The sequence below is a fragment of the Pelophylax lessonae genome (assembly GCF_965119305.1).
Source record: "Pelophylax lessonae genome assembly, chromosome: 3".
NCBI lineage: Eukaryota > Metazoa > Chordata > Amphibia > Anura > Ranidae > Pelophylax > Pelophylax lessonae.
Genome location: NC_138770.1, coordinates 686,738,626 through 686,750,778, shown reverse-complemented (window position 1 = coordinate 686,750,778; position 12,153 = coordinate 686,738,626). Strand labels below are relative to the sequence as shown.

At 51.7% G+C, this 12,153-nt stretch overlaps 1 protein-coding gene across 1 annotated transcript in view; it reads right to left on the bottom strand.

Moving 5' to 3' along the window:
- Window positions 1-957: 957 nt before the first annotated feature.
- The window catches only part of LOC309550675 (WD repeat-containing protein 43-like), a gene marked incomplete at both ends in the record, with an annotated part of 51,702 nt that continues 40,506 nt past the window's right edge, over window positions 958-12,153 (bottom strand). The window contains 5 exons of the mRNA XM_082251008.1: window positions 958-1,026; window positions 4,720-4,822; window positions 6,752-6,927; window positions 7,308-7,431; window positions 11,414-11,535. Coding sequence (XP_082107134.1) covers window positions 958-1,026; window positions 4,720-4,822; window positions 6,752-6,927; window positions 7,308-7,431; window positions 11,414-11,535 — 594 coding nt within the window. The remainder of the gene's footprint in view (window positions 1,027-4,719; window positions 4,823-6,751; window positions 6,928-7,307; window positions 7,432-11,413; window positions 11,536-12,153) is intronic.

Sequence of the window (12,153 nt, the reverse complement as noted above, 5' to 3'; positions counted from 1 at the left end):
GCGCTGTAATGTGCCCCAAGCATGAGAAACTCAAGCCCCACAGCACACAGCCGTTCACATACAAACTGACACAGAGTGCAGCACAACCCCCCCTCCTGCAGCCCACAGCATGCAATACGAGGGATAGGGAGACAGTAACATTGTGAACACAGGGTAAGGTAACACAGTCCCAGACTGACACCCTCCAGACAGACAGGTCCCCACATACACACACTTACCTCTTACATGGCGTGGGGAACCCGCACAGGCGAACAAACCGCTGAACATGAGGCAGGGAGAGTCGCATCTAGGACGCATCAGAAGGTGGGTTGAGAAACCGCACAGCGTCCGGTGAGGTAGCCACCTCACCTGGCATCCCTGCACGGAACAGGGATGGGTCGTTCAGATAACTCAGGAGCGATACCTGACTGAACGCTCGATGGCGGGCTGAGAAACCACTGACCCACAACCTGCGACCAGGGGGGTCAGCCCGAGACGCAGCCCGCATGATCCTCTTCATCAGAAGAACTAACTAACGCTGGTAAAATAACAGCTAACAAGAAAGAGAGAAAAAACTCAAATAAAATCCAAAGAAAGGAAAGAGAGCTGAGACAAGGTGTCCCAGCACAGAAACATCCAGCCACTCCTGACAGCTAGACAAATGAAACTGGGTTGGATACAGGAAGTGGAGGGTTATGTACTGAGGGGACCACCCCCTGGGGGTGGGATATGTTAAAAGTCTTTGTACTAACATATTCTATTGCCTAGCTACTCCTACGGATGAGAGGACATAACCCATTGGTGATGAATATGAAGGGGCGGCGACTGTCGGAGGACGTAAGAGAAAGGGAATTTTCCACTTTTCTAGGAGTTGGACTTTAACTGAACCTGAGAATGTGGAGAACATGTGCGCCTTTCTATTAACATAAAGGTCTATTTGGGCAAAGAGTCGTCTCTACATCCTCTCCAGCCTGTAACTTACCCATTCAATATGTGCTGGAATAAGTGCAACTGTCTGTCCCGGCACACCACGGCCAGCTTCAGAGGCTGCAGGAGGAGAACAATACAAGAGATCAGATATACACAGAACAGAAGAACATCTTCCAATACCATGAACCTGCAGTCTACGGTTCTGAGATGCACATCAGATGCAAAAGCAGCATGACCCCAATGCTGTATTTTGGCCTAGGCCAACAAGGCCCAGGCCTAGGGCGGCACTTTGTGGGGGGGCGGCAAAAAAGCCGCCCCCCGCATGAAAAAAAAACCCGATCCGTCCTCTGAGTCTGCTCCCGTGTCTGCCTAATGCCGCCCGCAGCCGCCTCCCACACACACAGTCCCGAGCGGCTCATGGCACTTATCGGCATCTTTTCAGCAGCAGTGGACCGGCCATGATAAACAACAATGTGATTCATTGCAGTCGCAGAGTGTGCAGTGGCACCGCCCCGCCTAAGTGCAGCTGTGAGTCCGTGCAGCCAATCATATTATTCATGGAAGGGGGGTGGGATCAGGAGATTAATGGCAGGTTATGATCCTTCTCCCCTCCCCTCCTTGCTGCTCGGGGTATTCGCTCCTCCTTAGGGGTTACCCTGGCGCTTCCGCCCCTCCTTCCCTGGGGAATGGAGCTCGCTCCCAGGTATTCCTGGCTCCTCCCCTGGCACCTCAGCTCCACCCCTTCCTCACTGGCCCGACTCCCGAGTATGGAACTTACCCTCAGCTAATTCTGGCTCCTCCCCCGGCTCACCATGGCGCCTTGCTCCACCCTTTTCTCCTCGGTGCGGTGCGATATGAAGCTCACCCCCAGGTTTTTGTGGCTCCTCCCCTGGCACCTCGGCTCCGCCCCTCCCTCCTCGACCTGCCTCCCGAGTATGGCACTTGCACCCGGGTACGTCTGGCTCCTCCCCCAGGCTTGCCCTGCCCCTTCTGGCTCCCGAGTATGGTGTTCCTGAGAGCACATCTGACCCTGTGTCCCCATCCATCTCCTAGCCCTCCTCCTCTCCAGGGAAGGATGCTGGGGATGTGAGGACTGAGGACCAATCAAGTTCTGCTAGGATCTGCCCTTCCTCTCCAGTACCCAGGATCGTACTCCCCTGGGGTGCAGCACTGAGGATGAAGAAGAACCAGGAGCTGCTTCAGGCTGTCAAGGCTGAGGACCTGGGCATCATAGTGGAGAAGCTGCTGCAGTGACCCAAGGCAGGTAAAGCCAGTGAGCAGTGGCGGCCAGTGTGTTGGGGGCACAGGGGCGCCGCCCCCCTATCCATGCGTCCGGCCCCCTAATCTACATGAGGGGCGCCGGACGCATGGAGTTCAATGGGGCTTTTTTTTTTTTTTTAAATCACCTGATTAGAGCCAGAGGCTCTAATAGGCTTCAGCAAAGGGTGGACCCAAGGTGCAGAGCAGTGCGCCCCGAGCCCACCCATTGTGTGACAATAGAAAATGAAAATTCGCTATTGTCACACGGATCCTCCTCCTGGCCAATCAGGAAGCGGGTCCGAGACACGCTTCCTGATTGGCCGAAAGGCAAACCCCATGCCATTTGCCGAGGAGAAGGCGGGAGGACTAAGGACTCGAGGAGACGCGGGGACTGAAGAGAGGCCACTGCTACAGGTAAGTGCACTGGTCTGGGGGGGGGGGGCTTGGCACGCTGGTCTCTGCATTGAAAGGGGGGTACGCTGGTCTCTGCATTCAAAGGGGGCACAATGATCCCTGCATTGAAGGGGGCACACAGGTCTCTGCATTGAAAGGGAACACACTGGTCTTTGCATTGAAGGGGGCACGCTGGTCTCTGCATTGAAAGAGGGGTACGCTGGTCTCTGCATTGAAAGAGGGGTACGCTGGTCTCTGCATTGAAAGAGGGGTACGCTGGTCTCTGCATTGAAAGGGGGTACGCTGGTCTCTGCATTCAAAGCGGGCACAATGATCTCTGCATTGAAGGGGGCACGCTGGTCTCTGCATTGAAAGGGAACACACTGGTCTTTGCATTGAAGGGGGCACGCTGGTCACTGCATTGAAGGGAGCCCGGTGGTCACTGTTTTGAAGGGGGCACTCTGGTCACTGCATTGAAGGGGGCACACTGGTCACTGCATTGAAGGGAGCCCGGTGGTCACTGTTTTGAAGGGGGCATGCTGGTCACTGTGCATTGAATATACCTTGATTACTGAAGGCCCCTTTCACACTTTTGTGACTTCAAAGTCACGCAATTTTTTACAGCTTTTTTGCCGCAAAGCAATGCCTATTACATTTTTCTGTTTGCGCCCCCCCCCCCCCCAAAAAAAATTTTGAGCACCAGCCACTACTGCCAGTGAGCACACCCACCCAACTACATCTCTACCTACAGACATACCTACCTACTCTGATGATGAAGATGGTTTTAAATGGGATCAGTCATTAGATCAGATTATACTGGGCAGGGAGGGGGGTTGATCAGGACAGGCTCGGGCAGGGGTGCCCCGGGGTCCCCATTCCCACTGGAGTCCCAGAGCCCAGTTTCTGGCACTTGGCTCCCCTAATTCACCTTTCACTGCAGAGGAGAATTTTTATTTTTTTACTAGTAATGGCGACGATCTGCGATTTTTAACGGGACTGCGACTTTGCGGCGCACAGATCAAACCCCTAGCTGACATTTTTTACACTTTTGGGGGGACCAGTGACATTACTACAGTAATCAATGCTAATAATATGCTCTGTCACTGTACTAATGACACTGGCAGGGAAGGGGGTTAACATTATGGGTGATCAAAGGGTTAAGTGTGAGCCTAGGGGAGTGATTTCTAACTGTATGGGGGAGAGACTTGTGAAATGAACATAGAGACCTGTGATCCTAAATAGGAGTATCACAGGCGCTCTGTGATCATTTCAGAGAGAACAATGGTCAGCAGTGTTTACAACAGCGGACCGTCGTTCTCTCTCAGCGGGGAAAGATCGCGGGTGCCCGACGGCAATTACGGCCGCCGGCCCTGTGGATTGGCATCCCCGCTGCCTAATGGGGGGCCCCCAGGAGCACTCTCGCAAACTGATGAACCCATACAAAACAACAAAATATACAAGTAGGCACTTTGTACCCACTTTTAATGTACAGAGGAGGAGGTGGAGGTCTAAGAGGAAAAGGTGGAGCCCAAAGAGGACGGGGTGTGGTTTACAGATGGCAGGGCGGGTTTGAAACAGGAAGGGGTGTGGCCTTGACAGGAAGGGGTGGGTCATAGTTAAATTAGGGGGTGCACGAGTTTAGTCAGGCCTAGGGCAGCACAAAACCTAAATACACCACTGCATGACCCAAGAGACCCAACAAACCATCAGATGAGGTCAGTCCACCCTAAAGGCCCAATGCTTCTTGTGAACGCCATATTGAATTGGGTTCCTTTTGTCACATGGTCCGGTCTTGAAAGGTCAAAGATTTTGGGGGGGAAGTCTAAACAGACCAAGCCGGCCACCCGGTTTAGGATTACCAATCCTCTTAGTGAAGTAGACAACCGGGCCTATATAGTTAATATGTCCTACATTCCTCAGGTTAATGGGTGTCTATACATGTATGGAAGTGGTTTAATCAGTTGTATAAACCGGTTCTTGGGGCTGTGGACATTGGATATGGCATGTGGAGACCAGCTGGACTATTCCCCACCTCTGCTGCAGCCCACCTCCTTCCTCTGTCTAACCATATTGAGGACAAGCAGAGACAGCAGTGTAAGCCTCCAGAAGGCGGATAGCAGGGATCCCCCCAGGAAGTGAAGAATCAGGGTGTCTTACCTCGTCTTTGCTGAGGGAGGGCGCCAGGTCTACAGCCACCGGAGATTCGGAGAGTGTGAAGGACAGAACCGCATTCTTCTCTTTCTTCTCAGTCCGGACCTGCCTAGAACACACAGCGCATGTTTATAGGCCGAACACAAGAAATCCAAACCGTCTTATTACAAGAATACGTCACCTTCAGGTGACACCTGCACATCAGAAGTAGTGAAAGTTGCATTGTGACCCCCCCCCCCCCTCCCATGCTACCTGGTGGTGACCCTCTTACAAGCAGATATGGAGGGGGACAGCGGAGGGTGACTGGTGGCACTCAGACACAGCCAAGGAAATGTCTTCACTGGATTCAGAGAATTGAAACCACATTTGTGGAGATTACCGCACACACCAATACTAAACCCACCGCCATACCAATCCTACAACCCCTCCATCTGCACCGACTGGGCCCACCCCGATCTAAACTTCTACAACCCCTCCATCTGCACTGACTGGGCCCACACTGATCTAAACTTCTACAACCCCCCCCATCTGCACTGACTGGGCCCACCCCGATCTACACCTTCTACAAACCCTCCATCTGCACTGACTGGGCCCACCCCGATCTAAACCTTCTACAACCCCTCCATCTGCACTGACTGGGCCCACCCTGATCTAAACTTCTACAACCTCTCCATCCGCACTGACTGGGCCCACCCTGATCTAAACTTCTACAACCTCTCCATCCGCACTGACTGGGCCCACCCTGATCTAAACTTCTACAACCTCTCCATCTGCACTGACAGGGCCCACCCTGATCTGGACTTCAGTTTTTTTTTTTTTTTATTGAAGTGTAAACAACTTGAATCATTTTGACTTTTACCTGAAGGCCCCAATCATACTTGTGATCACATGCAAGAAGCCAAGCGGAGGAGTTTCCAGTGATTAGATGTGGGAGGAAGCCCAGCGGAGGGGTTCCCAGTGATTAGATGTGGGAGGAAGCCCAGCGGAGGGGTTCCCAGTGATTAGATGTGGGAGGAAGCCCAGCGGAGGGGTTTCCAGTGATTAGATGTGGGAGGAAGCACAGCGGAGGGGTTCACAGTGATTAGATGTGGGAGGAAGCACAGCGGAGGAGGGGTTCCCAGTGATTAGATGTGGGAGGAAGCCCAGCGGAGGGGTTCCCAGTGATTAGATGTGGGAGGAAGCCCAGCGGAGGGGTTCCCAGTGATTAGATGTGGGAGGAAGCACAGCGGAGGGGTTCACAGTGATTAGATGTGGGAGGAAGCACAACGGAGGAGGGGTTCCCAGTGATTAGATGTGGGAGGAAGCACAGCGGAGGAGGGGTTCCCAGTGATTAGATGTGGGAGGAAGCCCAGCGGAGGGGTTCCCAGTGATAAGATGTGGGAGGAAGCACAGCGGAGGGGTTTCCAGTGATTAGATGTGGGAGGAAGCACAGCGGAGGGGTTCACAGTGATTAGATGTGGGAGGAAGCACAACGGAGGAGGGGTTCCCAGTGATTAGATGTGGGAGGAAGCACAGCGGAGGGGTTTCCAGTGATTAGATGTGGGAGGAAGCACAGCGGAGGGGTTCACAGTGATTAGATGTGGGAGGAAGCACAACGGAGGAGGGGTTCCCAGTGATTAGATGTGGGAGGAAGCACAGCGGAGGGGTTCCCAGTGATTAGATGTGGGAGGAAGCCCAGCGGAGGAGGGGCTTCCAGTGATAAGATGTGGGAGGAAGCACAGCGAAGGCGTTTCCAGTGATTAGATGTGGGAGGAAGCACAGCGGAGGAGGCGTTTCCAGTGATTAGATGTGGGTGGAAGCACAGCGGAGGAGGGGTTCCCAGTGATTAGATGTGGGAGGAAGCACGGCTGAAAACCGGAGGCTGAGAGCACCCCCATCTAATTGTGGCCAGTTGCATGTAACTGCTCATGTAACAATCAGCCATTGAAGACTTATGTCCCAGCGCTGATCACTAACAGGTCCACACCCTGCAATGCACACTTTCAATTGAAAAATGTAAACTTCTCCCCTCCAAACAGAGATAATCCAGTCAGCTTACCACACACTGATTAACCGATCGTGTACTGCCCCGGACAGGAAATACAGGCCCATGGTGTCACTGGATGAGTGAGACTCCCCTGGAGGTCGTATGAAGATGAGGGATGTAACTGCCGATGAGTGCCCGGGGAGGAGAGGAGGGGGTGATGGTCTTTTAGAGGATGCAGTTTGGGGGGTCTTTGAAGAATGTAGTGGAGCTTGGAAGTTGGTGAATCACAAAGATAAACCAACTCAGTATTCTCCACGGTGATCTGGCTGTCTCAGGAACAGGCAGGGACGGCACTATGGAGCAGCCCTGAGCAGGTAGACAGCGCATACCATCCCCCACATTTACCAAGAGGAGCGTCTTGATTTTAGATCACATTTACCAATACACGATCGATGGAGGGGAGAAGACAGACCAGGTGGTGCAACCAACCAGGAATCCATCTACCAAGTCACCCGAGGTGAGTGCCACCACTGGGCCAGAAACAGGGAACCAATGAGTCAAAGCCCTTCTGAGGTTCAGCCTTTTAGCTCCCCTCCTCCTTCTCTGGATTCAGGTCGGTGCAACTTACCCTGGTGAGGTTTTTGGTTTCCAGGTCCCACAGTTTGATCGTCCGTCCCGCAGACAGCAACATTTTTCCATCTGGACTTATACACAAACAGCTGACCCCGCCGCCATTGTCTCCTTTCCATTTACTACAGAGGGAGGAAAATGAAAGTTACAGTAAGAAAAATATTTACAGCGTTATATTACAGGAAGGAAGGGTCACTATGAGGAAGGAAGGAAGGGTCACTATGAGGAAGGAAGGAAGGAAGGAAGGGTCACTATGAGGAAGGAAGAAAGGAAGGAAGGGTCACTATGAGGAAGGAAGGAAGGAAGGAAGGGTCACTATGAGGAAGGAAGGAAGGAAGGAAGGAAGGGTCACTATGAGGAAGGAAGAAAGGAAGGGCAGGGTTCATACACATTTTTACCAATAAAATTCCATGACTTTTCCATTACTTTTCCATGACTTCACGTAAATATTCATGACCTAAAGTTTCATGAAATCTCTATGTGTACATGTTAAATAAGAAGAAAATCCATGTCACACCCAGCATATTTTTACTAAAATAAATCACAATCTTTGTAGTATACATGGGGAAAAAGCTTCAGTTTAGGCAGTCATGATGGAGGTGCTCCCGGACTGGTATGGATGGCACAGTCAGATGCACAAAATGTGGCGCTTACTCTTTAGGCCCAAGCCACAGTCATGATGGAGGTGCAGGTGGACTGGCATGGATGGCACAGATGCACAAATGTGGCACTTACTCTTGTCTATACTCAGGGGTCAAGTCCTGGGAAAAAAAGTGTGGGGCTGTGGATATGATACAGGAGGTGGTCAAAGGCTGCAGACATGATACAGAAGATGGTCAGAGACTGCGGACATGATACAAGAGATGGTCAGAGACTGCAGACATGATACAAGAGATGGTCAGAGACTGCGGACATGATACAAGAGATGGTCAGAGACTGCGGACATGATACAAGAGATGGTCAGAGACTGCAGACATGATACAACAGATGGTCAGAGACTGCGGACATGATACAAGAGATGGTCAGAGACTGCGGACATGATACAAGAGATGGTCAGAGACTGCGGACATGATACAACAGATGGTCAGAGACTGCGGACATGATACAAGAGATGGTCAGAGACTGCAGACATGATACAAGAGATGGTCAGAGACTGCGGACATGATACAAGAGATGGTCAGAGACTACGGACATGATACAAGAGATGGTCAGAGACTGCGGACATGATACAAGAGATGGTCAGAGACTGCGGACATGATACAAGAGATGGTCAGAGACTGCGGACATGATACAAGAGATGGTCAGAGACTGCGGACATGATACAAGAGATGGTCAGAGACTGCAGAAATGATGCAAGAGATGGTCAGAGACTGCAGACATGATGCAAGAGATGGTCAGAGAGTGTGGACATGATGCAAGAGATGGTCAAGAACTGCGGACATGATAAAAGATAGAAGAGCACTAGGGAGGCCGGAGAGCACAGGGGTAGCAGAGAGCACTGGAGGAGCTAAAGGGCACGGAGGGGGGGGGGGGGACTGAAGAGAATTAAGGGGGGGTTTGGAAAGCATTGCAGGGGGGTTGGAAGGTGCAGGGGGGTGGAAGCAGGGAAAACCAGGGGAACTGGAGAGCACTGTCTGGGGGGAACTGGAAATAGCTGAGGGGGGAGCCAGGGAGCACAGGGGGCTGGAGAGCACTGTCTGGGGGGGAACTGGAAATAGCTGAGGGGGGAGCCAGGGAGCACAGGGGGGTGGAGAGCACTGGGGGAGCCAGAGAGCATGGGGGGGGAGATGAAAAGCACTGTGGGGAGCTGAAGAGCACCGGGGGGGGGGGGGGCTAAAGAGCAGTGAGGAGGCTAAAGAGCTCTGAGGGGGCTAAGGAGCACGGGGGGGCTAAGGAGCACGGGGGGGCTAAAGAGCACTCAGGGGGGCCAGCAAAGGAAGTTGTATAGGAGGGGGATGGGGCAGCTGCATATAGATGAATTGAACTTTGAATATTCCTAGTGCAGCTTCTGAGAGGAGGAGTAACAAGTATTCAGCGGCATGAGGCATGAGGAATAAATATGGAAAGTTCAATTCATCTCTATGCAGCTGCCCCATCCCATCCAGCACAGAAAACGAGACTCCTCAGGCACTGACCTTCTTCCTGCCGCTGCAGCTGCCTTCTAGGAAGTTCTTCACACTGAGATGCGGACACCGGCCTGAAACCGATCAGTGCGGCGATGCGGGCAGCCCGGCGGACACTAGCCTGACATCCCCCCAGTGCAGCGATGCGGGCGGCCCTTCAGACACCCCCCAGTGCAGCGATGCGAGCGGCCCTTCAGACACCCCCCAGTGCAGCGATGCAGGCGGCCCTTCAGACACTGGGCTGACACCCCCCAGTGCAGCGATGCGAGTGACCCGGCTGACATCCCCACCCAGTGCGGCGATCCCAGTGGCCCGGCTGACACCCCCAGTGCGCGCGCCTCCCCCGCCCTGCTGGTACGTCCCTGAGAGCGGGACAGTAAGTGCACTTCTCAGTTTCAGGTTTCAGCGGATCAATCCGCCGCAGAGTTCCCAGCCTGTCACGGTCTATTCATACTGAAGAGACCAGTGATCAGGCTTCAGCTGTGCGGTGCACTGCGGCTGATTAATCCGCCTAAACCCGAAACAGAGAAAATAGTCCACAGAATACAGTACAATACAATACATTTTCTAAATAAAATAGGTGCACAAAATTCAATGAACAAATTCCACGACTTTTCCAAAACTTAGTGGGTTTTACTCATTTTCCATAACTATTCCAGTCCTGGAAAGTGTCATGTCAAAATCCCATGACTTTTCCAGGATTTTCATGACCGTACGAACCCTGGAAGGGTCACTATGTTATAGGAAGGAAGGAAGGAAGGATCTCTATGTGGATGGAAGGAAGGAAGGATCTCTATGTGGATGGAAGGAAGGAAGGATCTCTATGTGGAAGGAAGGAAGGAAGGATCTCTATGTGGAAGGAAGGAAGGATCTCTATGTGGAAGGAAGGAAGGAAGGAAGGATCTCTATGTGGAAGGAAGGAAGGGTCACTATGTGGAAGGAAGGAAGGGTCACTATGTGGAAGGAAGGAAGGGTCACTGTTATATTTCAGGGACGGGTGAGGGGGGAGGTGCTCAGGGACGGGTGAGGGGGGAGGTGCTCAGGGACGGGTGAGGGGAAGGTGCTCAGGGACGGGTGAGGGGAAGGTGCTCAGGGACGGGTGAGGGGAAGGTGCTCAGGGACGGGTGAGGGGAAGGTGCTCAGGGACGGGGGAGGGGAAGGTGCTCAGGGACGGGGGAGGGGAAGGTGCTCAGGGACGGGGGAGGGGAAGGTGCTCAGACAGCCAAGAGAGAATTACCATTTCTAAATCAGAAATAAGGGAAACCATTCCATGTCATCACAGCGCTCCATCCAATCTCCTCACTCCTCCGGGTATTGGGGGGGGGGGGGTGTACATAGTTATACAACGTAGTGGAGTAGGGGGGGTCCCCAATAGTGTCTGATCACTCAGAGACACCGATACAAACAGACTGATGGAAAAACATGTAAACCCCAATAATGAACATCCACTCACTTCCTTCTGCTCTGGTAAATATACAATTGGAAGCATTTTATTTTATCTTTAGTGAAAATAATGAGCTGATAAACCCCCGCACTCATTTTACAGCATCTCACAAAAGTAAGTACACCCCTCACATTTTAGACATTAATGGCTGTGTGTTGAGTTATTTTGAGGGGACAGTAAATTTACACTGTTATACAAGCTGTACACTCACTACTTTACATTGTAGCAAAGTCTCATTTCTTCAGTGTTGTCACATGAAAAGATAGAATGTGAGGGGTGTACTTACTTTTGTGACATACTGTACATTGTTCCAGCTCTCTCTATGGGCTATACTCCTTATATTTGAGAAAAGTAAATTATGTCCTAAGATGACAATGCTGCCCCCCCCATAGATACAGTATAGCGAGTGTTGTCACCCTAGGCGTATTATTGGCAGGATCCCCATGTGGAAATAGAAAATAAATGTGGCCAATCCATCTTCAGACTAGGAATGAGATTTTGGTTGCTGGGATGGGAGACGCCGGATCATCCACTCACCATTTCACTTTGCAGGTCTGTGTGTTCCATTCTATGATGTGTTTGTCTTCTGAACAGCTGTACAGACGACCGCCGCCCTGATGCCACCGGACGCAGTTTACTCTGTTATCATGGCCGCTAACCTGGGAGGGAGAAAAAAAAAAACTGAATTTTTGTAAAATCTTACCTGTAAAATTCCTTTCTTTCTCTGAGTCCTCCGACAGTCGCCGCCTCCTCTAAGTCATCACTGTTGGGTATTGTCCTCTTCTCCGCAGGAGTAGCTAGGCATATAGACTTAGTTAAAAACAAAATGTATTTGCATATACACACCCCTGGGGGCTGTCCCATCTGGTCAATACCCCCCTGCAGTGATCACTCCCAACTGAGTTTGGTAGCATAGCAGTAGGTAATAAGAACCCCAAAAGAGGGGCGGGGGCGGCGACTGTCTGAGGACTCAGAGAAAGGAATTTTACATGTAAGATTTTACAAAAAACGGAATTTTTGTAAAATCTTACCTGTAAAATTCCTTTCTCTGAGTCCTCCGACAGTCGCCGCCTCTTCATATTCGTCACATATGGGGTATTAGACTTTGCTCCGAAGGAGTAGCTAGGCAACAGAATATGTTAACAATAAAGCTTTTAACATATCCCACCCTCAAGGGGTGGTCCCCTCAGTCAATACCCTCCTACTTCCTGCAACCATATCTCAGTTTTAGTGGAATAGCAGTAGAGTATACAACCAAACCCCAAAAGAGGGGCGGG